Source organism: Bos grunniens, chromosome 16 (genome assembly GCF_055505025.1).
Source record: "Bos grunniens cultivar Pamir isolate PY7600 chromosome 16, Bosgru_T2T1.0, whole genome shotgun sequence".
NCBI classification, from domain to species: domain Eukaryota; kingdom Metazoa; phylum Chordata; class Mammalia; order Artiodactyla; family Bovidae; genus Bos; species Bos grunniens.
Genome location: NC_141180.1, coordinates 78,957,158 through 78,984,619, shown reverse-complemented (window position 1 = coordinate 78,984,619; position 27,462 = coordinate 78,957,158). Strand labels below are relative to the sequence as shown.

The 27,462-nt window shown below is 47.2% G+C and overlaps 1 protein-coding gene across 2 annotated transcripts in view; it reads right to left on the bottom strand.

Annotated features, from left to right (window-relative positions):
* Positions 1 to 18,856: 18,856 nt before the first annotated feature.
* RAB7B (RAB7B, member RAS oncogene family) overlaps positions 18,857 to 27,462 on the bottom strand; it is a 28,219-nt gene continuing 19,613 nt past the window's right edge. For both annotated transcript variants that reach the window (XM_086342903.1, XM_086342905.1), the window contains 2 exons: positions 27,254 to 27,379; positions 18,857 to 20,832 (listed from right to left, as the gene is read on the bottom strand). In XM_086342903.1, coding sequence (XP_086199029.1) covers positions 20,752 to 20,832; positions 27,254 to 27,379 — 207 coding nt within the window. In that variant the 3' untranslated portion in view covers positions 18,857 to 20,751. The remainder of the gene's footprint in view (positions 20,833 to 27,253; positions 27,380 to 27,462) is intronic.

Here is a 27,462-nt window from a genome sequence, read left to right as displayed (position 1 = left end):
TCAAATTCCCTGGGGGTTCTCAGTCCCTTCACTGGATCCCCAGGTTGGGAAAACTGTTGTGGGTCCTAGAACTTTCTTAACAGTCTGAGAATTTCTTTGGTATAATTGTTCTGCAGTTTGTGGGTCGTCTGCTCGGCGGCTTTGTGGTGGAACTAATGGCGACCTCCTCCAAGGGGGCTTGTGCCGCGTGACCCATAGTCACATTATATTCCCTTACACTGCTATTTGTATTCCTCCCAATTCATACAATGCTGTTTGTACTCCTCACTTATTTATACATATTCCTCCCTAATACCCCAAACTCATGGTATTAGGAGGTGGAGTCTTTGGGAGGTGGTTGGGTCACGAAGGTGGAGCCTTCATGAATGGGATTAGTGCCCTTATAAAAGAGACTCTGGAGAACAAGCTTGTCCCTTCTACCCTGTGAGGACACAGTAAGAATCTGGCCAACTGAAACCCAGAAGAGGGTCCTCAGCACTGATCTTGGGCTTTCAGCCTCTAGACTCATGAGACATAATTTATGGTGTTTATTAGCTGCTTAGTCTGGTGTTTTATTCCTGTAGCCTGAACAGACTCAGACACCCACCCTATTCTTCATCCATTGCACTCACTCTTCTGGATACCTTATATGATTATCTGTCTATGGTCCGTTTTTCATGCTAGAATACAAACTCCGTAACAGTATGTTTTGTTCACTGCTCCATCCCTAGAACAGTGCCCAACACACAGTAGTCACTCAGTAAATATGAATGGAATCAATGAATGGAAGTTAGAAAGCAGAATTAGTGAAAGGCAGGTGTAGGTTTCAGATCTCTCAAGGAGGGGGCAGAATAGCTGACTAACAGCTCAGCTTCTAGAGCTTAACAGCCTGGGTTTGGGTTTCAGCTTTGTCATATACTAGTGTACAAAATGGACAAGTAATTTGACCTCTCTGTGCCTCAGTTGAAAACCACAGTAACAGAAAACTAACCAAACTGATCACATGGACCACAGCCTTGTCTAACTCAAAGAAACTATGAACCATGCCCTGTAGGGCCACCCAAGATAGACGGGCCATGGTGGAGAGTTCTGAAAAAATGTGGTCCACTGGAGAAGAGAATGGCAAACCACTTCAGTATTCTTGCCTTGAGAACCCCATGAACAGCATGAAAAGGCAAAAAGATAGGACACTGAAAGATGAACTCTCTAGGTCGGTAGGTGCCCAATATGCTACTGGAGAAGAATGGAGAAATAACTTCTAGAAAAAATGAAGAGACAGAGCCAAAGCAAAAACAGTGCCCAGTTGTGGATGTGACTGGTGATGGAAGTCAAGTTTGATGCTGTAAAGAATAACATTGCATAGGAACCTGGAATGTTAGGTCCATGAATCAAGGTGAATTAGAAGTGGTCAAACAGGAGATAGCAAGAGTGAATATCGACATTTTGGGAATCAGTGAACTAAAATGGACTAGAATGGGCAAATATAATTCAGATGACCATTATATCTACTACTGTGGGCAAGAATCCCTTAGAAGAAATGGAGTAGCCCTCATAGTTAACAAGAGTCCAAAATGCAGTACTTGGGTGCAGTCTCAAAAATGAAAGAATGATCTCTGTTCATTCCCAAGACAAGCCATTCAATATCACAGTAATCCATGTCTATGCCCCAACCAGTAATGCTGAAGAAGATGAATTTGAATGGTTCTATGAAGAGCTACAAGACCCTCTAGAACTAAGCCCCCCCCCCCCCCCAAAAAAAAAAGTCCTTTTCATCACAGCGGACTGGAATGCAAAAGTAGGACGTCAAGAGATACCTGGAGTAACAGGCAAGTTTGGCCTTGGAGTACAAAATAGGGCAGGGCAAAGGCTAACAGAGTTTTGCCAAGAGAATGCCCTGGTCATAGTGCATTCATAGTGCAATTCATAGTGCATTTTCCAACAACACGAGAGACTTCTCTATACATGGACATCACCAGATGGTCAACACTGAAATCAAATTGATTATATTCTTTGTAGCCAACGATGGAGAAGCTCTATACAGTCAGCAAAAACAAGACTGGGACCTGACTGTGGCTCAGATCATGAACTCTTTATTGCCAAATTCAGATTTAAATTGAAGAAAGTAGGGAAAACCACTAGACCATTCAGGTATGACCTAAATCAAAGTGACAAATAGAATCAGGGATTAGATTTGATAGAGTGCCCAAAGAAGTATGGATGGAGGTTTGTGACATTGTAGAGCAGGCAGTGATCAAGACCATCCCCAAGGAAAAGAAATGCAAAAAGGCAGAATTGTTATCTGAGGAGGCCTTACAAATAGCTGAAAAAAGAAGAGAAGCTAAAGGCAAAGGAGAAAAGGAAAGATATACCCATTTGAATGCAGCATTCCAAAGAATAGCAAGGAGAGAGAAGAAAGCCTTCCTCAGCAATCAGTGCAAAGACACAGAGGAAAACAATAGAATGGGAAGGACTGGAGATCTCTTCAAGAAAATTGGAGATACCAAGGGAACATTTCATGCAAAGATGGGCACAATAAAGGACAGAAATGGTATGGACCCAACAGAAGCAGAAGATATTAGGAAGAGGTGGCTAGAATACATAGAAAAACGATACAAAAATGATCCTCATGACCCAGATAACCACGATGGTGTGATGACTCACCTAGAGCCAGACATCCTGGAATGCAAAGCCAAGTGGGCCTTAGGAAGCATTACTACGAACAAAGCTAGTGGAGGTGATGGAATTCCAGTTGAGCCATTTCAAATCCTAAAAGATGATGCTATCAAAGAGCTGCACTCAATATGCCAGAAACTTTGGAAAACTCAGCAGTGGCCACAGGACTGGAAATGGTCAGTTTTCATTCCAATCCCAAAGAAAGGTATGACAAAGAATGTTCAAACTACCACACAATTGAATTCATCTCACACACTAGGAAAGTAATGCTCAAAATTCTACAAGCTAGGCTTCAATAGTATGTGAACTGTGAAATTCCAGATGTTTAAGCTGAATTTAGAAAAGGCAGAGAAACCAGAGATCAAATTGTCAACATCCATTGGATCATCAAAAAAGCAGGAGAATGATTGAAAAACATCTACTTCGGTTTTGTTGATTACGCCAAAGCCTTTGACCATGTGGATCACAACAAACTGTGGAAAATTCTTCAAAAGATGGAAATACCAGACCACCTTACCTGCCTCCTGAGAAATCTGCATGCAGTTCAAGAAGCAACAGTTAGAACTGGACATGGAACAATGGACTGGTTCCAAATTGGGAGTATGTCAAGGCTGTATATTGTCACTCTGCTTATTTAGCTTATATGCTAAATAGTACATCATGTGAAATGCCAGGCTGGATGATGCACAAGCTGGAATCAAGATTACTGGGAGAAATATCAATAACCTCAGATATGCAGATGACACCACCCTTATGGCAGAAAGTGAAGAGGAACTAAAAAGCCTCTTGATGAAGGTGAAAGAGGAGAGTGAAAAAGGTGGCTTAAAACTCAACATTACAAAAACTAAGATCATGGCATCCAGTCCCATCACTTCATGGCAAATAGATGGGGAAACAATAGAAACAGTGGCAGACTTTATTTTTTTGGTCTCCAAAATCACTGCAGGTGGTGACTGCAACCATGAAGTTAAAAGATGTTTGCTTCTTGAGAGAAAAGCTATGACCACACTAGACAGCACATAAAAAGCAGAGATATTGCTTTGCTGACAAAAGTCCATCTAGTCAAAGCTGTGATTTTTCCCATAGTCATGTATGGATGTGAAAGCTGGACTATAAAGAAAGCTGAGCACCGAAGAACTGATGCTTTTGAACTGTGGTGTTGGAGAAGACTCTTGAGAGTCCCTTGGACTGCAAGGAGATCAAACCAGTCCATCCTAAAGGAGATCAGTCCTGAATATTCATTGGAAGGACTGAGGCTGAAGCTGAAACTTCAGTACTTTGGCCACCTGACGTGAAGAGCCGACTCATTAGAAAAGACCCTGATGCTGGGATAGATTGAAGGCAGGAGGAGAAGGGGACGACAGAGAATGAGACGGTTGGATGGCATCATTGACTTGATGGACATGAGTTTGAGCAAGCTCCGGGAGTTGGTGATGGACAGGGAAGCCTGGCATGCTGCAGTCCATGGGGTCACAAAGAATTGGACACGACTGAGTGACTGAACTGAACTGAACTGAACTATGCCTCAGTTTCCCCATATGTCTAATGTGGATGATAATATAACACCTAGTTCATAGGACTGTTGTGAGGACTAAAAGAGTTAACATTCATAAACTGCTCAGAACATACTAAGCCTCAATATATGTTTGATCATCTAACAAATTATTGTTCAGGGGATTTTTGCAGAAACTAACACCTATGGCATTCATATGTGTTGTGTTAAAAATAAGCAGCCCACCAACCAACCAACGAAGATATTTTGAATTCAGCATTCCCTCCCTACACCATGTTATGCAGAGCTGTATAGTTTTCAAATGATTAACATATATATGGTTTTATCTTTCTATCATTTTTCTATCTTACCCTGTGAAATGAGCAAGAAATAATAATAATAACTATTTTTTGGCAGTGCCTCAAGGCATGCAGACTCCTAGTTCTCCAACCTTTGGTGGAACCTGTGCCCTCTGCTATGGAAGCACAGAATCTAACCACTGGACTGCCAGGGAAATCCCCAGGAAACAATTATTGTTCTCATTGTACAAAAGAGAAAACTGAAGCTAGAAATAATACTAGCTTAATATCACACAAAAACTTCGTTAAAATCACCTGACTTCAAATCTATGGCCCTGTCTCTGATTCCACAGGTAATTCTCTCCCCTAGATGTAGCCTGAAACAGGAAAAAAATCAAATCAGAGACTGGCAGAGATTCTCAGAAGTCCTATAAACACCAGTCTCTCCCATTTTCAGAGTTTTGAAATGCACTTAATTTTCTCCAATCATGGGCTGTTATTGCATATAGAACAGGTGTTTCTGAGACTTTAAGGGCAAGGAAATCTCCCAGAAATTCAAGAGCAATGGATCTGAGGCATCAGATGTCTGGGGAGCTCCCTGCTGGCCAAAGACCTGTCTTCCCAAAACAGTGGCCATGGGCTCAGGACTGTGCCGGGGCATGGCGGCAGGGAGGACGCAGTGAGTTCCACCCACGAGGTCCTCTCTCTGATCCAGTTTGGAGGGTGCAGGCAGAGTCTTCCTGGGGCTAAACATTCCATCCGTCTGCTTCCAGACGCTGCATAGGTGTGAGAATTGGATTTTGCTTTTACAAGTGACCACAATGCTAACCAGGCAGCTTGAGTCCCAGCAGTCAGTGAGGGAAGAAGATGAGGAGGTGTGAACAGGATGGATGGCTTCTTTTGTTTGTTCTCTCACTCATTCATTCATTCAGTTCATTCATTCATTTAATTGCACACTTAACAAAGGTAAGTTAAAGAATCTGATTACCTTTATTCACAAACAGATTTAAGCCAATCCTCCTGAAACTCTTCCTGACCCAAGAATAACCACCATTTATTGCTGGCCCTACCACCTTCCCCTGAGACATAAACGGAGATTTATTACAGATCTCACACTTTTAATACACTTTACAACTCTACCAAGATAATATTAAAGATCCCCCCAAATTTCAGATCTGTTTTCTTGGCTAATGCCATAAAGAACAGCAAAGCTAGTTGCGGGTCGTCCTGTGAAAACTCCTTTCATTTTGACCTGTGGTCCTTCTCTACTTCTCTAACTGTGTTTTCTTAGATTCTATATCTGTCAGTTTGGCAGTAACTAATCACAGGGCCAACCTCAGAGCTAGAGTTGTTTGTGTCTCTCCTTCAAGTAGCCTGCCTGGAGCACACCTTTCCAGTGTAGACCCAGGCCTCTGCCACCTTCGACTCTCACACACCATGTAAATGTTTCTCCTGTCCTAAATCAACCCAGGGCCAGGAACCAGATGACTAGGTAAAGAGCCAGTTGCCCCAAAGCCTGTGGAAATTACTTAAGCCAGCCAATCCTAAACTTTTTACTCAGCCCTGCCTTGCCTGTCCTGCAGAAACCCCAACAAAGCCCGTGTTCTAGGGATCACCATTCTTTCTCCTAGTTTTCCTTCCTGATCACCCTGGTCACCAAAGACAGAAACATGTTAAGATGTATTATTTGAGGGACTAAAGTGATAATTTAATGTTCATTTTGTGACATGCCAATAAAATATTACAGGAAAGGACCAAATGAACAGAAATGATGGAGAATACTTTACATACTATGAGACACAGTAATTATGGGCTTCCCAGGTAGCTCACTGGGTAAAGAATATGCCTGCAATGCAGGAGACGAAGGACACTTGTGTTCAATCCCTGGGTCAGGAAGATCCCCTGGAGGAGGACATTGCAACCCACTCTAGTATTTTTGCCTGGGGAATCACATGGACAGAGGAGCCTGGCAGGCTATAGTCCATGAGGTCACAAAGAGTTGGACACGGCTGAAGCGACTGAGCATGTGTTGAGCATCTACTACAAGCAGGCACAGCACATACATAACCCTTAGAGGGAAACATTATTATACCTATGTACAGATGAGACCATGGGCGCTCTGAGAGGTCAGGGGACAGGCCCAAGTTCACATAGCTATGGAAAAGAAAGTCAGGCTTCAAACCCAGAATGGCCTGATGCCAAGGCTCAGACTGTGGCTAAAATTTTTAGAATTGAATCCCTGAGTGGTTAAAAAACATGTAATATATGTAGCATACACCGAAGATACAAACTGTAATAACAACATGACTGCCTGTGGCCTCAACCCAACTGGAGAAATAGAAGTCTTCCAGCATTGTCCTGGTGCCTTGAGTGTCTGGCCCCTATTGCAGCTCTGCCTCCCCTGAACCTGACCCTGAGCCTGTCAAAGGTAAACACAGTCTAAATTTTGGGTCCAGGTTTCCCTTGTTTGCTTGCCTTTTATTGCTTTCTGTTGTTTTGCCACATGCATTTATGATAAATATGTATGAAGATAAGCTGTTAAGTTTTAAACTTTACATAAATGGTTTACCGTATGTCTTCTATGGCTTGCTATCTTCCAGAGCTTCTGAGTTTCACCCAGTTGATGTATGTGGCTTTATTTATTTCCAGTGCTGGGATGTGCCACTGTTTGAATATACCACATTTTATTTATCTGATTTCCTGGCAGATGTCTAGATCATTTTCAGTTTCTTAAAAAAAAATTTTTGCTATTACAAACAATACAACAAAAAATTCTTTCAGGGGAGACTTTCCTGGTGGTCCAGTGGCTAAGTTTCCATGCTCCCAATGCAGGGGTTCTGGGTTCAATCCCTGGTCAGGAAACTACATCCCACATGCTGCAACTAAGAGTTCACAGGCTCCAACTAAAGATCCCAAATGACACAACTAAAGACTCCAGATCCCACAAGTAAAGACCCCACATGCTGCAACCAAAAACAAAGATCCTGCATGCCACAACGAGCATCAAAGATCCTGTGTGCCACAAGAAATAAGCAAATTTTTAAAATTCCTTTTTAAAATTGAAATAAAATTAAAGTTTAGTTGATTCACAATATTGTGTTAGGCTCAGGTGTACAGCAAAATGATTTGGTTTTATATATATATATATATATATATATATACATTCTTTTTTAGATTCTTTTTGCATTATAGGTTATTACAAGATACTGAACATAGTTCCCTGTGCTATACAGTAAACTCTTATTGTTTATCAGGGGATCTTCCTGATCCAGGGATCAAACACAGGTCTCCGGCATTGTAGGCAGATTCTTTGTCATCTGAGCCACTAGGAAAGCCCCATTTTGTATATGGTGATGTGTATCCGTTAATCCCATATTCCTAATTTATCCCCATCCCTCCTCTTCTCTCTTTGGTAACCATAAATTTGCTTTCTATGTCTGTGGTGAATTTGTTTCTATTTTGTAATTAAGTTCTTTTGTACTATTCTTTAGATTCCACATACAAGTGATATCATATAATATTTGTCTTTGTCCTACTTACTTCACTTGGTATGACAACCTCTAGGTCCATCCATGTTGCTGCAAATGGCATTTATTTCATTCTTTTTCAATGGCTGAGAATTTTCTATTTTATATATATATATATATATGTATATGTATATATACACCATATCTCCTTATCCATTCATCTGTTGATGGACACTTAGATTGTTTCTATGTCTTGTCTATTGTAAATAGTGCTGTTATGAATATTGGGGAGCATGTATCTTTTTGAATTATAGTTTTCTCCAGACACGCTGCTGCTGCTACTGCTGCTAAGTCGCTTCAGTCGTGTCCGACTCTGTACAACCCCATAGATGGCAGCCCACTAGGCTCCTCCATCCCTGGGATTCTCCAGGCAAGAATACTGGAGTGGGTTGCCATTTCCTTCTCCAATGCATGAAAGTGAAAAGTGAAAGTGAAGTCGCTCAGTCGTGCCCGACTCTTAGTGACCCCATGGACTGCAGTCTACCAGGCTCCTCCATCCATGGGATTTTCCAGGCAAGAGTACTGGAGTGGGTTGCCATTGCCTTCTCTGAACATATTCCCAGGTAACTCCTGAGTCCCTTGGATGGCAAGGACAGCAAGAAGAACAAACCAGTCAATCTTAAAGGAAATCAACCCTGATATTCATTGGAAGAACTGATGCTGAAGCTGAAACTCCAGTATTTTGGTCAACTGATTTGAAAAACTGACTCATTGGAAAAGTCCCTCATGCTGGGAAAGATTGAGGGTAGAAGAAGAGGGCATTAGAGGATGAGATGGCTGGATGGCATCACTAATGCAATGGGCATGAGCTTGGGCAAACTCCAGGAGATGGTGAGGGACAGGGAGGCCTGGCATGTGGCAATCCATGGGGTTTGGCTGAACAACTACAACAATGGTAACTTTATTTCTATATTTTAAAGGATCCTCCACAGTGTTCTCCATAATGGCCGCACCAACTTACATGCCTACAAATAGCATAGGAGAGTCCCCTTTTCTCTGCACCCTCTTCAGCATGTATGGTTTGTAGACTTCTTGATGGTGGCCATTCTGACTGGAGTGAGGGGATCCCTCACTGTAGTTTTGACTTGTATTTCTTTAATAAGTAGTGATGTTGAGGATTTTATGTGCCTGTTGACCATCTGTTGTGTTATGTCTTTTTGGAGAAATATCTATTTAGGTCTTCTGCCCATTTTTTTATTGAGTTGTTTGTTTTGTTGTTGTTGAGTTGTATGAGGCTATTTCTATATTTTGGAAATAAAGCCCTTGTTGGTTGCTACCTATGCAAATATTTTCTCCCATCCTGTAGGTTCTCTTTTCATTTTGTTTATGTATGGTGTGAAGGAGTGTTCTAACTTCATTGATTTACATGTGGCTGTCCAGCTTTCCCGATACCACTCATTGAAGAGACTGTCTTTTCTCCATTGTATAGTCTTGCCTCCTTTGTTAAAAATTAGTTGACCCAGCTGTGTGGGTTTATTTCTAGGCTCTCTATTTTGCTCCATTGATCTGTATGTCTGTTTTTGTTCAATACCATGCTATTTTGATTACTATAGCTATTGCATGAAGTCTGGGAGGGTTATGCCTCTAGCTTTGTTCTTTTTCCTCTGGATTTCTTTGGCAATTATAGATCTTCTGTGGTCCCATATAAATTTTAGGATCATTTGTTCTAGTTCTGGGGAAAATACCATTCATACTTTGATAGGGAGCACTTTAAATCTGTAGACGGCTTTGGTTAGTATGACCATTTTAACTATATTGATTCTTCCAACCCAAGCGCACAGGATATGCATTACCCGTTTCCTTGGATCTTCTTTGATTTCCTTTATTAATTTTTATATTTCTTAGTGTGTAACTCTTTCACCACTTGGTTAGACTTAATCCTAGGAATTTTATTTTTTTCATGCAAATTTAAATGGGATTTTTGTGTTTACTTTATGATATTTCATTGTTAGTATAAAGAAATGCCACAGATTTCTATACATTAATTTATATCCTTCTCCCTGATGAACCCATTTATCAGTTCTAATAGTTTTGGCTTGATAAAGGACAGAAATGGTATGGACCTAACAGAAGCAGAAGATATTAAGAAGAGGTGGCAAGAATACACAGAAAAACTAACAAAAAAGATCTTCACAACCCAGATAATCACGATGATGAGATCACTCACCTAGAGCCAGACATCCTGGAATGTGAAGTCAAGTGGGCCTCAGAAAGCATCACTACGAACAAGCCAGTGGAGGTGATGGAATTCCATGTGAGCTATTTCAAATCCTAGAAGATGATGCTCTGAAAGTGCTGCATTCAATATGCCAGCAAATTTGGAAAACTCAGCAGTGGCCACAGGACTGGAAAAGGTCAGTTTTCATTCCAATCCCAAAGAAAGGCAATGCCAAAGAATGCTCAAACTACTGCACAATTGCACTCATTTCACACACTAGTAAAGTAATGCTCAAAATTCTCCAAGCCAGGCTTCAGCAATATGTGAACCGTGAACTTCCATATGTTCAAGGTGGTTTTAGAAAGGGCAGAGAAACCAGAGATCAAATTGCCAACATGTGCTGGATCATGGAAAAAGCAAGAGAGTTCCAGGAAAACATCTATTTCTGCTTTATTGACTATGCCAAAGCCTTTGACTGTGTGGAGCACAATAAACTGTGGAAAATTCTGAAAGAGATGGGAATACCAGACCACCTGACCTGCCTCTTGAGAAATTTGTATGCAGGTCAGGAAGCACCAGTTAGAACTGGACATGGAACAACAGTTCAGTTCAGTTCAGTTCAGTCGCTCATTCGTGTCCGACTCTTTAAACCCCATGAAATCGCAGCAAGCCAGGCCTCCCTGTCCATCACCAACTCCCGGAGTTCACTCAGACTAACATCCATCGAGTCAGTGATGCCATCCAGCCATCTCATCCTCTGTCGCCCCCTTCTCCTCCTGCCTCCAATCCCTCCCAGCATCAGAGTCTTTTCCAATGAGTCAACTTTTCACATGAGGTGGCCAAAGTACTGGAGTTTCAGCTTTAGCATCATTCCTTCCAAAGAAATCCCAGGGCTGAGCTCCTTCAGAATGGACTGGTTGGATTTCCTTGCAGTCCAAGGGACTCTCAAGAGTCTTCTCCAACACCACAGTTCAAAAGCATCAATTCTTCGTCACTCAGCTTTCTTCACAGTCCAACTCTCACATCCATACATGACCACTGGAAAAACCATAGCCTTGACTAGATGGACCTTTGTTGGCAAAGTAATGTCTCTGCTTTTGAATATGCTATCTAGGTTGGTCATAACTTTCCTTCCAAGGAGTAAGCGTCTTTTAATTTCATGGCTGCAGTCACCATCTGCAGTGATTTTTGGAGCCCCCCAAATAAAGTCTGACACTGTTTCCACTGTTTCCCCATCTATTTCCCATGAAGTGATGGGACCAGATGCCATGATCTTCGTTTTCTGAATGTTGAGCTTTAAGACAACTTTTTCACTCTCCTCTTTCACTTTCATCAACAGGCTTTTTAGCTCCTCTTCACTTTCTGCCATAAGGGTGGTGTCATCTGCATATCTGACATTATTGATATTTCTCCCGGCAATCTTGATTCCAGCTTGTGCTTCTTCCAGCCCAGCATTTCTCATGATGTACTCTGCATAGAAGTTAAATAAGCAGGGTGACAATATACAGGCTTGACATACTCCTTTTCCTATTTGGAACCAGTCTGTTGTTCCATGTCCAGTTCTAACTGTTGCTTCCTGGCCTGCATATAGGTTTCTCAAGAGGCAGGTCAGGTGCTCTGGTATTCCCATCTCTTTCAGAATTTTCCACAGTTTATTGTGATCCACACAGTCAAAGGCTTTGGCATAGCCAACAAAGCAGAAATAGATGTTTTTCTGGAACTCTCTTCCTTTTTCCATGATCCAGCACATGTTGGCAATTTGATCTCTGGTTCCTCTGCTCTTTCTAAAACCACCTTGAACATCTGAAGTTCATGTATTGCTGAAGCCTGGCTTGGAGAATTTTGAGCATTACTTTACTAGTGTGTGAGATGAGTGCAATTGTGCAGTAGTTTGAGCATTCTTTGGCATTGCCTTTCTTTGGGATTGGAATGAAAACTGACCTTTTCCAGTCCTGTGGCCACTGCTGAGTTTTCCAAATTGCTGGCATATTGAATGCAGCACTTTCACAGCATCATCTTTCAGGATTTGAAAAAGCTCAAATGGAATTCCATCATCTCCACTAGCTTTGTTCGTAGTGATGCTTTCTAAGGCCCACTTGACTTCACATTCCAGGATGTCTGGCTCTAGGTCAGTGATCACACCATCGTGATTATCTGGGTTGTGAAGATCTTTTTTGTACAGTTCTTCTGTGTGTTTCTGCCACCTCTTCCTAATATCTTCTGCTTCTGTTAGGTCCATACCATTTCTGTCCTTTATAGAGCCCATCTTTGCATGAAATATTCCCTTGGTATCTCTAATTTTCTTGAAGAGATCTCTAGTCTTTCCCATTCTGTTGTTTTCCTCTATTTCTTTGCATTGATCGCTGGGGAAGGCTTTCTTATCTCTTCTTGCTATTCTTTGGAACTCTGCATTCAGATGCTTATATCTTTCCTTTTCTCCTTTGCTTTTCACTTTTCTTTTCACAGCTATTTGTAAGGCCTCCCCAGACAGCCATTTTGCTTTTTTGCATTTCTTTTCCATGGGGATGGTCTTGATCCCTGTCCCCTGTACAATGTCACAAACCTTCATCCATAGTTCATCAGGCACTCTATCTATCAGATCTAGGCCCTTAAATCTATTTCTCACTTCCACTGTATAATCCTAAGGGATTTGATTTAGGTCATACCTGAATGGTCTAGTGGTTTTCCCTACTTTCTTCAATTTAAGTCTGAATTTGGCAATAAGGAGTTCATGATCTGAGCCACAGTCAGCTCCTGGTCTTGTGTTTGCTGACTGTATAGAGCTTCTCCATCTTTGGCTGCAAAGAATATTATCAATCTGATTTCGGTGTTGACCATTTGGTGATGTCCATGTGTAGAGTCTTCTCCTGTGTTCTTGGAAGAAGGTGTTTGCTATGACTAGTGCATTTTCTTGGCAAAACTCTATTAGTCTTTGCCCTGCTTCATTCTGTATTCCAAGGCCAAATTTGCCTGTTACTCCAGGTGTTTCTTGACTTCCTACTTTTGCATTCCAGTCCCCTATAATGAAAAGGACATCCTTTTTGGGTGTTAGTTCTAGAAGGTCTTGTACGTCTTCATAGAACCATTCAACTTCAGCTTCTTCAGCATTACTGGTTGGGGCATAGACTTGGATTACTGTGATATTGAATGGTTTGCCTTGGAAACGAACAGAGGTCATTCTGTCATTTTTGAGATTGCATCCAAGTACTGCATTTCGGACTCTTTTGTTGACCATGATGGATACTCAATTTCTTCTAAGGGATCCCTCCTGCAGTAGTAGATATAATGGTCATCTGAGTTAAATTCACCCATTCCAGTCCATTTCAGTTTGCTGATTCCTAGAATGTCGACATTCACTCTTGCCATCTCTTGTTTGACCACTTCCAATTTGCCTTGATTCATGGACCTGACATTCCAGGTTCCTATGCAATATTGCTCTTTACAGCATCGGACCTTGCTTCTATCATCAGTCACACCCACAGCTGGGTATTGTTTTTGCTTTGGCTCCATCCCTTCATTCTTTCTGGAGTTATTTCTCCACTGATCTCTAGTAGCATACTGGGCACCTACTGCCCTGGGGAGTTTCTCTTTCAGTATCCTATCATTTTGCCTTTTCATACTGTCCATGGGGTTCTCAAGGCAAGAATACTGAAGTGGTTTGCCATTCCCTTCTCCAGTGGACCACATTCTGTCAGCTCTTTCCACCATGACCCGCCCGTCTTGGGTGGCCCCACGGGCATGGCTTAGTTTCATTGAGTTAGACAAGGCTGTGGTCCTAGTGTGATTAGATTGACTAGTTTTCTGTGAGTATGGTTTCAGTGTGCCTGCCCTCTGATGCCCTCTTGCAACACCTACCGTCTTACTTGGGTTTCTCTTACCTTGGGCATGGGGTATCTCTTCACGGCTGCTCCAGCAAAGCGGAGCCGCTGCTGGAACAACAGACTGGTTCCAAATAGGAAAAGGAGTACATCAAGGCTGTATATTGTCACCGTGCTTATTTAACTTCTATGCAGAGTACATCATGAGAAACGCTGGGCTGGAAGAAGCACAAGCTGGAATCAAGATTGCCGGGAGAATATCAATAAGATCAGATATGCAGATGACACCACCCTTATGGCAGAAAGTGGAGAGGAACTATAAAGCCTCTTGATGAAAGTGAAAGAGGAGAGTGAAAAAGTTGTCTTAAAGCTCAACATTCAGAAAACTAAGATCATGGCATTTGGTCCCATCACTTTATGGGAAATAGATGGGGAAACAGTGGAAACAGTGTCAGACTTTATTTTTTGGGCTCCAAAATCACTGCAGATGGTGACTGCAACCATGAAATTAAAAGATGCTTACTCCTTGGATGGAAAGTTATGACCAACCTAGATAGCATATTCAAAAGCAGAGACATTACTTTGCCAACAAAGGTCTGTCTAGTCAAGGCTATGGTTTTTCCAGTGGTCATGTATGGATGTGAGAGTTGGACTGTGAAGAAAGCTGAGCGCTGAAGGATTGATGCTTTTGAATTGTGGTGTTGGAGAAGACTCTTGAGAGTCCCTTGGACTGCAAGGAGATCCAACCAGGCCATTCTAAAGGAGATCAGTCCTAGGTGTTTTTTGGAAGGAATGATGCTAAAGCTAAAACTGCATTATTTTGGCCACCTCATGCGAAGAGTTTACTCATTGGAAAAGACTCTGATTATGGGAGGGATTGGGGGCAGGAGCAGAAGGGGACGACAGAGGATGAGATGGCTCGATGGCAACACCGACTCAGTGGACATGAGTTTGGGTGAACTCCGGAAGTTTGTGATGGACAGAGAGTCCTGGTGTGCTGCGATTCATGGCATCGCAAAGAGTTGGATATGACTGAGTGACTGAACTGAACTGAATAGTTTTGGTGTGGAGTTTTTAGGGTTTTCTATGTAGTGTATAATGTTATCTGCATTTAATGAGAATTTTACTTCTTCCTTCTGATTTGGATACCTTTCTTTTCTTTTCTTGTCTGATTACTGTGGCTAGGACTTCCAATACTATGTCGAATAGAAGTAGTTAAAGTGAGCAACCTTGTCTCGTTCCAGAATTTAGTGGGAGGGCTTTCAGACTTTTACTGTTTAGTATTATGTCGGCCATGGGAGAAAATTCTTGATTATGTCCTCTGGTGCACCAGGAAGGGTTGTGCCTGTGCAGGGGCAGAACTGTAGGATTGGAGGGCCTGTATGTGGTGCCTTACTCAATGTAGCCCCCAAATAATTGCACCAGTTTACTTTGGAGCTTATAAGCTAGAGCAGCATCTTTTCAGGGGTCAATGTTTTGGTGAGGAAAGGGGGTTCCAGGGTGTTGATAAACTGGTAAGCCCTGAGATTAGCCTTGGGAAATTCCCAAAGCAGTGTACAGCATCTCCAGAGCTGAATGTCTGAGACTGGAAACAGTTGCTCAGTTACTAGCTAACATCCCAGTAAAGAGGATCCTCCTCTAGGACACAGGAGAACCAAGAGAACCTGAGGGGCTCTCACCATATCCCAGAGGACTCGGCATCTCGGCCGGAGCATGTGGGCTGGGAGGGCTTCTTAAGTGGCAGAATCTACGTTTGTCAGCCTTGGATTCTAGGCCGTAGGATGTGACTGATTGGAGGCAGGCAGATCCTGGTTGGAGTTTTGCTTCTCTCCCTGTTTGTTCTTTTTTTCCATCAATACTCATTTTCCTTCTTTTAAATTATTGATTATATAATACATTCAAAGAATTCAAAATTTGAATTGCAAAATTATACAAAGAAGAGTCTTGCTGTCTCTCCTGTCTTGTGTTTGCGTAGTCTCTCTCTGAAAGGTAATCACTTTTATCCACTTCCTGTGCATTCTTCTAGAGTTTTCTTTATGTACAAGCAAAAATGAACATAAAGTCTTATTTGAGTCTCCTGTTATAGAAGACATAGCATATAATTCCCATGATTCTGCATTGCTTTTTAATGTAGCAGTGCATATCAGATATCTATTCCAGGTCATTACATAAAACATTCAATTGTAATTAAAAAAAATACATGTGTAGTATTCTATTAAATTTCACAATATTTGTAATCTACTATGCACCAGTCTCCATGCTGAGTGCTGGGGTTAAAGTGATTAATCAGAATAGGCCCTGCCTTCAGGGATACTACAGTCTAGGCAAATGGACAAACAACTGTGATAAAGTACTGGAGGAGCTGTTCCTTCCAAAACTATTTCTCCAGCCCCAACCACTTGTCAGGCATTGCTCTGGGAACGGGGGAGAAGATGGTGAATAAAACCAATGAAAATGCCTGCCCTGTGGCACTTCCATCCTAGTGGAGCTGAAGTTCTGGCACTGTGTTTATGGACGGCTCGGGGATATACACAGTGGGGCCCCTCACTTTGTCTCGGGATCAGGGAATCCTTACTGAAGAGGATAATGATTTAGCTGATAATTAGTAGCTAAGGAGGAATTAGACTGGTGCAGGGCCAGAGAGGAACCAGTGCTCCCAACAGAGGTCCCCATGCCAGACGTGGCAGGGAGGTGAGAGGCATGTCTGGGGACTGAGAGAAGGTCCTTTGTTTGCAGCTGTGAGAGAAGCTGTGGCCAGAGCTGAGCCCCGATGAGCAGGCCCTGGCTGGTGGGGGCAACCCTTGCAGATCCCAGGAACTGTCCTGTGGATGCCGCTGCAATGGCTGCCGTGCAGAGCAGCCAGCAAAGGGACAAGAGGGCAAGTGCTGCTGCAAGGGCTGCAGTGCGGAGCAGCCAAGAAAGGGATCAGCAGGAAGGCGGCGGGCTCCAGGCGAGGGCAGTGTGGTCCGGGAGAGGCATGCAGTCGGCTGGACCTGCTGGAGCAGAGGATGAGGGGAGAAGGGAATGATTCCAAGAGAAGGATGAGGTAGGATGTGAAGGGAGGAGGGGAAGCCTCTGAAAGGTGAGGCCAAGGCCTCCCCCCATGGCTGTTCTGGGGCTTCACTGGTGTGAGGAAGGCTCTCAGCAGCGTTTCTGTCCCCGCACTGCCAACACCGCTTCAGGTGGTTTTTTGCTCTCCTCCAAGCCTACGAGCTTATTTATATTTTGTCTATACTTCAGCAAGGGAAATCCACTGTCTGATCTTCTAATCCCTTGCTCCCCACCCCCTCCACCCAACACACACGCACACACATACAGGCACACACTGGTCCTGGTACAGCGGTGCAAGCCGCTGCCCTCTAATGGAACTCAACTTCCCGCCGTGCCTGACCCTGCTTCCAGCTTTCACCTTGGGGGGAGCCTCCGGGTGTGCACGCCGCAGGTCTGGCCTCACACCGGTCCACTGTCGCAGCTGGGTCTGCTGTGCATGGTAGTGGGTCTTGGGTGTTGCTGCGGCCAGCGTGACTGCCCCTGGGACTGAGCTTCTGGGAACAGGACCACATCGTGGGTGCCTGCTGGTGCCTGAGAGCAGGACCTGCCCCTGGCTGTGGAGGGAGCAGTGGGAGCCTCTGAGGAGGAGCAAACACAGAAACAGCATTTCCCCCAATTCCCATGGGTGGTGGGGCCCAGCCAGGTTTGTTTGGCAATGTTTTTTTTTCCAAGGCCCATGGGCATGTATGGGTTTCCCTTGTGGCCCAGCTGGTAAAGACTCCGCCTGCAAAGCAGGAGACCCCGGTTCTATTCCTGGGTCAGAAAGATCCTCTGGAGAAGGGATAGACTACCCACTCCAGTATTGTTGAATTTCCCTTGTGGCTCAGCTGGTAAAGAATCCACCTGCAATGCAGATCTGGGTTGGATCCCTGGGTTGGGAAGATCCCCTGGAGAAGGCAAAGGCTACCCACTCCAGTATTCTGGCCTGGAGAATTCCATGGACTCTATAGTCTATGGGGTGGCTAAGAGTGGGACACGACCGAGTGACTTTCACTTTCACGTTTATGGGTGTGTGCCACACAGAGCCCTGGGCTGGATTCTCTCGATTATTCACTAGCAGCCTGCAGCTGCCCCTTGAAGCAGGGCTGTGGTGGGTCCAGGAAGGGCCTGGTCACCCAGTCTTGCTGGCTGGGTCCCCTCTCTGAAGGGATGCTGAGGGCAGGGCCCCATGACTTGCTGCCCCACCCTCATGCAGGCTCTAGTGGGCTCTCCTGAGCCCGGAGTTAGAGCCCCCACACCTTGCCTCTCTCTGCCAATAATACCTGCCCCTGCAGGGTGGGAACTGAGGGCCAGCCTGACTCAGGCGTGGGGCTGGGGGTGAGGAGCGGCCCACAGTGTTTCAGCTCAGTTCCACCTTGAGGCTGGTCACTAGCATGTCCCTTAGTTGTGACAGGAGCGAGGCTGTGGGCCACGGCCCCCACTCTCCACCCGCATGTGAACATTCGGTCCTGGCCCCTGACTCCAGACAAGACTCAGAATGTGTGGTTTGGGCCTGGGGTTGGATCTCCACGACTTTTGCAAAGACAGAACCTTTTATCTCCAAGCAGCTCAGGTGGGCCTGGCTAGGGTTTGTCATTCTGGAGAGCCCTGAGAAAATATGCTTACTCAGTCATGACTTCCTAGGCAGGTGGTACCTGGGCTCAGAAGGACCCCATGCTTGTTTCAATAGCTCAGCGTGACCGTCTTGGAACTTGTCATGATTTTTGGACAAGGGACAAGGCATTTTCATTTTGCAGTGGACACTGACCATTATGGCCCTGTCATTTTACTTTTTGATGTCTTTGTCGTCTTTTGAATTTTGAACTATGCAGATATTGAAAAAAAAAAAAAAGACTTTAAAAGCCAAATACCACAAAGGATTAAAACTAAGAAAGACATTTATTATCTGTTGTGCACTTTTAGAATGGTCCCTACGCCCACTGAAGTGCACGAGCTGTGGCACACATTCCACGCACCACGCATCCAGTCCACAGTCCCACTGCCCCCCAGGACAGCCCGCATGACACGCAGAGTGCCGTCCCCGCGAAGGACGCAGGGACAGAGCTGTGCGCTGGGCCGCCTGTTCCTGTGGGGAGAAGGGGCTCCCCAAACTCTTACTGACCCCTCACCTCCCCTTTCCTCTACCTCTGGGCGAATCTGCAGTGTCAGGTGACGCTTGGAAGTCCTGTGCTAACATTCAGGGAAGGGTACTTCTGTGTAGACAGGAGACTTCTGTGGTGGGCATGGATGTGGCCACGGAAACCCTGGGGGGCGGTCGGTCATCTCGCCGACTCCCTTCAGGCTGGGCTCTGTAAGTGCTGCTCGTCACCAGCAGAAAAAAGATTATGGCTGTAGCATCTGCAGGAACAGACTCCCCAGCTTTCCAGGATTTATCACCGATGCTGATTTCTTGCCTGAATCACTGATGCAGCAGTTTTTGCCCATCTCTCAGTAGGATTAAGAAATTGGGATGTTTCTGCCTCACGAATCTCGAAGGACTGAAAATGCCCGGAGCCAAAGAACGAGCTCTGAGCATCTCAGCAGAGGAAAACTGCGGCCCTCCCAGCGTCCACGGAGCCGCCCTTTCCTGCTCTCCTGGGAGGCGCACTGCTGCCCTCTGGTGGCCGGCTGACAAGGAGCCCTCCGGAGCTGGGGGCGAGGGGAGGGGGGTAGGGGGTGGGGTGGGGGGCGGTATCCACCTTGTCTCTGGAATAGCAGCTTTGAGTTCTCAGGTTAATGAGTGTCTTTTCACTGTCCCTGGAATAAAACAAGCTTGTCCTTGACCTGGAGCCTTGGCCCTTGCTTCTACTTGTCCTCAGAACGGTCTTCGTCCAGTTCAGATGGCAGCCGTTTTCTCATTCTCCAGCCTTTGGGCCAATGTCGCTTCCCCAGGGAAGCTCTCCTGGGCTACTTTGTCTGAAACATCTGAAACAGCACCTAACCCCACCCTCCGTCCTTCTCTCTCCCATTACCTTGCTTGGTTCAAGCGCTTACCTGCTAATTGAAAATCTGGTTAAATTCTGGGTTTACTGCCTCCCTCCCTCTCCAGAACGTCAGACCAGGAGAGCAAGGTCTTCGTTACACGGGTCCCTGGACCTCAAGGCATCATACATAGTAGATGCCCAAAAGGACTTGTTGAGGGAATGGCAGTGTGTCTCCACGGGAGTGCCTGGGATTGAAGCCGAGCTTCTGGTCCTTAAGAGCCACAGGATGTGGGCAGGGCACGTGCTGCCCTCGTGTGACAGACCAACCAGCTGAGGCCGCAGCCTGAGCCAAGGAGACACTCGCGGTCCCGGGGGGTCTTCCTGTGCTCCCTCTGTCCTGTGCTCCGGGGACACAGACAGACAGTCTGTCCCAGGCCTGAACAGCTGCTGCCAGGGGTTGAGGGGGACCTCCTCCCCAGCCCTGGTTGCAGGGACCCTGGTCCACAGCTGTGCGGAGGCTCTAAGGGGGTGGGGTGCGGTGGGCGCGCTGAGGAAGGCCGGTCCATCGCCTCCACACACAGCGGCCTGGATGCAGGGATGCGCCTTCCAGAGCAGGAGGTGTCCAGGGAGGGCGCAGGGCAGGAAAGCCGGGGCCAGCGAGGGGGCCGTCCCTCGGCTGGGACGTCCCGGGTTCCGCCCTGACTGTCTGCACTCAGCCTGAGGCGGGGCTGGTCTGGAGCCTGCATGGAGGCGAGGGCCTCGGAGCCTGGCTGCCGTCTGACCGCGGGCGGCCGGCGGGCCAGCTCGGCGCACGCTCCGTCCTTGGGCGCGCAGAGCGGGGGTCCGGAGGGTCAGCAGCATCTGCTCTTGGGCTGGTCTTCCGGTGAGAGCTTGATGGAGTCTGTGAGGTAACTCTCTAAGATGCTTCGATACTGCGGAAGGAAAAGAGGCGTCAGCGTTCGCCTCCCAGCGGGCTAAGCTCCCCCTGCCCTCTATTTCTCAATGGCTGCTGGTGGTCGGGCTTTCTGTTCACTCGCCTTGTGCAGCTGGGAGGCCCAGAGGACGTCTTCCCTGCCCGCTCCTGCCCCACCTCCTTCTCCAGCTACTTCCCTGGAGCCCAGAGCAGGCCGGCGGCTGCATGAGCTCCTGACCTCCAGCCGGGTCCCCTCACTCACCATTCTCCAGAGAGGACAACCCGGGGGACGTCTGACCTCAGGTGACAGAGATGATGACAGACCGCTGCTTGTGTCTGCAGAAGACGTCCCTGCGGACGTCCCCACACACCAGCTTTCTGTGTCCAGTTCCCAACCTCCCCTCCATCCTCTGTCCCTCCCACATCCAGGGAGCCCTCCCCAAAACACTCAGTGTTTCTACTGGGCCTTTTTGCTTCTCTGCCCACCCTCCCAAAGTCTCCTATCCCAGCAAGGTCCAGAGAAAGCCTGCAGTCAGCCTGACAAGCCTCTGCCCACCCGGCTGGCCACCCCTTCGCCATGAGCCGCCCTTCTTGGCACAGGGGTGAGGCAGGCAGGCTGTCCTCCCGCTGGAGATGGGCCTCTTCTTAGAGGGATCCTGTCTCTTTCTCTGCTCATGCTCCCCCATCTCTGAGCTCCCAGCCTTCACTCTCCTCCCACGGTGGGTGTTGTGTGTGTGATGGTGAGTGGATCACTCACCACCCACACCAGTGGATATGCTGGTGTGGACCTGAGCTGGGAACCAGCCCCCTCCATGCGGCTGTCTGTCTCAAGTGCCCCTCCGAGGGGACAATTTCCAGAATGATGTCTGTTCCTTTACTTCCTCTGTGGGTCCCAGCTGGGAAATGTCAACCAAATCCTTAGTACCCATGACTCTGGATCCCAGGAGGCTGCTTCGCCCTCATGATGGTGGCCCCCAAGACGCACAAGAAGGTCCTCTGATGCCCCACCGCTCACTGCCACCCTCAGGCTGAGCAGTAGTTCAGCCTGACAGCCCAGAACTCAGGGCACTGGGCCTGGGACCCAGCCCTTCTTCATGTGTTTGCTTCTTGCAGAGCCCCCATCTCCCAGCTCTACCGGCCAGCAGAGCACAGCTACCCTTAGTCAGCCTGGATGATGGGCCTGGAGTAGCCCTCAGCAAATTCTCTGGGGAAATTAGAATTTTCTTTGTCACATATTCATGAGTGCATGCTAAGTCCCTTCAGCTGTGTCCACCTCTTTGCGACCCTATGGACTGTAGCCCTCTAGGCTCCTCTGTCCATGGGATTCTCTGGGCAAGAATACTGGAGTGGGTTGCCATGCCCTCCTCCCTTACCCACCCAGGGATGGAACCCATGTTTCTTACATCTCATGCACTGGCAGGTGGGTTCTTTAGCACTAGCGCCACCTGGGAAGCCTTGTCATATATATATATATATTAATAGCAAGTATTAGTTTTGGGGAGTGGAGGCCTGCATCTCCCAATGAAAGCCTGTCCCTCCAGGGATGTCTCCACGCCAGTCCCGTATCCCCCTCTGCTGGGGAGGATCCTAGCCCACTGCTTGTAGACCCAGCCCAGCACACCCCAGATATCCTCACCCCAAGAGAGCAGACTCCTACCCAGAGGTGCCCAAGCAGAGAAAATGGCTAGAGAAGCTCCTTCTCCCAGCACCATCGAGGCCTGGTGTGCGGGCTGGGTCTGCACGGCTCGGGACACCGCCCAGTCCTGCAGTCAGCCCCTTCTGCAGGGCATGCACACTCCACTGAGCTGACTGTGGTTAAAAGCCTGACTCTTCTGAGCCTCACAGGGAGGGCAAGGAGGAGCCGAGCATTACTGTTTAGGCTGACCGATTCACTGCTTCCAGAAAGACAGGCTTTTGAAAGGAGCCTCTTATTTTAGTACTCTGTCAGTCCCCCTCTCACCGGGAACAACAAAGATACCTTGGCTGGAGTCAGAACATTTCTTCTTGGACCTGTTGGGCCAGGAGGGCCTGCTGTTTCACCACCCTGAGAGTGCCCCAGCCTCACATCCAGGCTGGTTGAGACCATGAGCAGAGCCTGGGCCTCAGCCTCAGTGCCGGACTGTGGGAGGAGAGTCTGAGCTGCTGGAGCAGCTCTGCACTTTGGGGAACAAACAGAATGCTACTTGGGAGGATGTGAGAAGCCTACTCATCCGTTACACAGGTAAAGATTGAGGTCTTCAGGCCGGCTCTCTTCACCCAGTAATAGTCACATCCTCCCCAGGGTCATGTCAGTCCTGAGCTCTTTCCATTTATGACATCATTTCACTCGAAAAGGGCATCATCTCAATCCTCGGGTTTCCTACAGAGCTTCCAAGTCATCGCAGGCCATAATTAGGCTCCCGGTGAAATTCGGACCGCAGTCCTCTTGGCAAGTGTGTGCATGCCGAGTGATATAACACCTAGAATCCTAAGACATCATTTCGGTGAGGACGTGGCTGTGAGTCTGTCTCTCCAAGCCTGGTCACCTCATGACCCTGCCTTTACATCCTGCACCCCAAGGACCTTATAAAAGTCCTGTAATTTCACTAGGCTTAGCTGTTAGTCAGCCTGCCTTCTCCCAGACACGGTAATTATGTCTTTCTCTAATTAACCCAAAAGGAACTGGGCCTCCGCACTGCGGCCCATGCCAGGCCTGACCAGCCCATCAGGGGTGGTATTGCCAACTCAGTAAGAGCAAAATCCTATCAGCCCAAATCCCCCAAAGCAGGTGGGTTTCCCTTCTTTGATTATGAGGGCATTCTTTTTTTTAAATTAAAGAATTAATTTTAATTGGAGGCTAATTACTTTACAATATTGTAGTGGTTTTTGCCATACATTGACACGAATCAGCCATGGGTGTACATGTGTCCCCCATCTGGAACCCCTCTCCCACTTCCCTCCTCATCCCATCCCTCAGCGTCATCCCAGTTCACCAGCCCTGAGCACCCTGTCTCATGCATTGAACCTGGACTGGCGATCTGTTTCACATATGGTAATATTCATGTTTCAGTGCTATTCTATGAGGGCATTCTTAACCATGAATAGCTAAACACCTGATCCTTCAAAGTGGCCAGATCGGGACACTAATGTAACTACCTACCTTCTCTCCTTTCAGAATGCAAACTGAGCACCTCTTCTGGTATTCTACCTGTAAATCGCTCCTTCCATCCAGAGCTCACTACAGAACTCAGACATTCTCAAATGCCCGAAAGCTCAGATGCCACGTGCCCCAGTGGACCACATTGTTCCTCCTCTTGTGAGGCTTCTGCTTTCCCTCCTCTCTTTTCTATCTTGGCCAACAGCAACACTAATCAATCATTCCTCCGTTTGGCAAGCTAGAAACCTCGTCATCAACCTCAGCAGCTCCTGATTCCTTCTCTCCTCTGTTTGATCATCATCAACCTTCAACAGTGCTCCCTCCAAAGTCTCTTTAATCCGCCGCATCCTTGCCATCCCCATCCTCTCATGCCTGTACCTTCAGAACCACCCATCAAGCTCATCTTCCCTGCAGCATGAAACTTCCCTGCGCTTTCATTTAAAAATAGCTACCTTTTAGGGACTTCTCTGGCGGTCTAGTGATTAAGAATACAGGTTTGATCTCAGAGTCACATGCCTCGGGGCAGCGAAACCCACATGCTATAACTACTGAGTCCAGGTGCCACAACGAAGACCCAGTGCAGCCAAAATAAATGAATAGAAACAGCTACCTTTTATTTATAGCCTTCTCTGTACCACCATATTATTTTATCTAGCCCTGGCAACAGCCCCATGAGGAAGACACCATTACTTATACTGTAAAGGGAGGGAAGCAATGGCTTAAGGAGGCACGTGACTTGTCAAGGACACAATAAGAGGTAGAGGCAGGATTTAAAGCCAGATCCGCTGACTTCACAGCCCAGCTCTTCCCACCCCAGGCTGGGCTCCCTCCATCATCCTCCTCTCCAAGGATTCTGGGCTGCTGTGAATGAGCACATAAGAAGGAGAGACAGGTCCTTGGAGGAAATGTCCTTGAAAACTCTTCTTTGACCTTAAAATATAGTTTTGCAAGCTCCAGCTTCACCTTAAAAGCCCACATGTGTTTTTACATTCTGTGTCCTAGTACGCATGTTTGCTTTAGTGCAAAATGTTTCTCCTTCAAATCTCTCCATAACAGAGACATTGCAGAGGGATACACCCTGCTGGCTTCCAGGCCCCAGGTGGGCTCCTGTGTGGCCCAGGGGTCTGGCAGCGGGTCTAGAGACGATGGGCCTATCGTATGCAGCCTGAGGTCTGGTCGGGCTCAGCAGGCCTCCATGGTCTGCTGCTGTTGACCTTGAGAGCCTCGCTGCTCACCTCGGCCCAGCGCCCCTGGCTCCCTCCAGGCCCCATTTCCCCTCGTACAGATGGAGCCCGTGGTGGCCCCTCACATGAGCCTCGTGGACTCACACCTGGGCCTCTGTCACGCCCTTCTCTCCGCCCTCTGCAGCTGCTGCTCACACCCTCCCTGGCCTAGCCGTCCACCTACAAACTGTCACCTCCACATCCAGCCGACAGGCCCCTTCTCTGGGTAGGCATCCTCACTGGCCTTGCCACCAGCACCTCTCAGTCACCTTGATGCCTTGGCCATGCCTGCCCCACCCCCCACCCCATAGCACTTTCCTCACCCCCTGACTCTTGTGGACACCTTAATCCTCTGCCTGACCATGGGCCATGAGGTCTACATCTCTAGCCCTAGCCTGACATCTCAATAATTTTTATGGGATGCAATTATTCCCATTTTACAGATGAGGAAACTGAGGCTCAGAGAAGTCATACATCTTGCCCAGGAGTCCACCTGAAAGCATAAGGCCAGGATCCAACCGAGCTCAGTCTGACCGTGGATATCACACCTGTGACCTCTAGACTTCTGGTCGTAAATTTCCTCTATCATCATGAGGGACTGACACGGGATTGCCAATCCATTCTTTTGACAAGTAAGGCCATTGGGAAGAAAGCAAAAACAAGAACAAGACAAGCTACCGTCTGCTAACACCGCTGCATCATGACAGTGACACAGCAGGAAGGTCATGGCTTCAGGAATGAAGGACATGCCTTCTCCAGAAAGGACAGACGCTAACCACACACAGACACGGGCTGGTGGAGCTGATGGAGCTTCCCCGCGAGTAAGCATTCAGTGATCACAGCACTGTGTTTGTGGTGGATCGTTGATCACACGTCACCCTACAAGGTCAAACAGCTTCGCGCGCCTTCCAGGGAGTGGCCTGAGCAGGCACGTCTGTATTACCGACTGGGTGATGGAGCTGCACTTGACCAAGTGCTGGATATAGCCCCTGCTTCCCATAAAGGAGACGGCGAGCGCGGGTGGCCTGGAGGGGATGTATTAAGAATAGCCCACGAGGACAAACCCTAAGGCTAAGGCAATGGGCTATGAAGGTGGCGAGCTTGAACCCTTTCCCTGGGCAGCTTCTGGGGGTGGCTGCTGTCCCTCCCCATGGTGGGCAGTGCCACGCAGCGGACTTCTCCGCAGAGGGCAACCCTCCAATCGCCTGTCCTCATGTGTGCTTTTCCTTAAAGATTAAAAATTAAAAATCACTGCCGTGATGGCCTTCTCCCTGCTTCTAAGAAGCCCACCTTGGCTGGATGTGGCAGAACAGTGAAACGGGCTGCGCCCCTCCCAGTGCCAGTCTCTCATGGACCCTCTTCACAGTTTCCAGACTCCACACAGAATGGCAATGAAACCCTCTAATGCTGCCGGGCAGCCTGCCCTGAGCTTCCTCTCCTCTCTCCTGCCTCCCTTCTGCAGTGGGGGCTGTGTGCCCCTCCTCTGGGTCCCCCTCACCCATCAAAGCCTGCGCTGCAGCTGCTCCCCTGTGGGCCTGTCTTCTTACGAGAGCGAGGGGCCCTGGGGCACCGCGAGGGGCCCGGCGCAAACGGCGCAGTCAAGACCTGCTTGTTGCAAGACCACACCACGGGGTCTACATCTATCCATTGTCTTGATTGGAGGATGTCAGCAAATTCCCCAGGCTTGATTATTCCTACTGGACCAATACTTAAAATTAACACCACGGGGCTGCTCTCCCATCAGTGAGGACTGAACTAGCTCATTGCTTCTCAGACTCTTAGTGAATTCGAATCTGTGGGGGTGAGATACAGGACTGAATTTTATGGGAACTCCACAAATGATAATCAGTCAGATTGAGGAACCACCAATGATGAACCCCCCATAAAGCTAAGGAAGCTTAATGCCTCTGGAATTCTGTGGTTCCAGAATTAGAGTACTGTCGAGCTCATCCAGTAACTAATTAACCAAGATAATGAGCACTCCTGTCCCAGCCGCATCCCTCCCTGTGCCCAGCATGTACTTTTCTAGATGCTTCTGAGCCCGCCCATCCTAGGGGGCAGCCCTGGTGTGTGCCACTCACCCTTGACAGAGCCCGACCGGCCAGCATCTCAAAGGCTTGTACCACGTTGATGTCATTCTTGGCACTGACTTCAAAATAGGGAATATCCTTCTCTTTACACCAGCCTTGGGCTACCTCTTGCGGAACCTGCATGAGGGTAAGAAATGACCACCATTCCTGTATCATCGTCGCCATTATCCCTGCAGTCATCACGTCTGCACCACGATCAT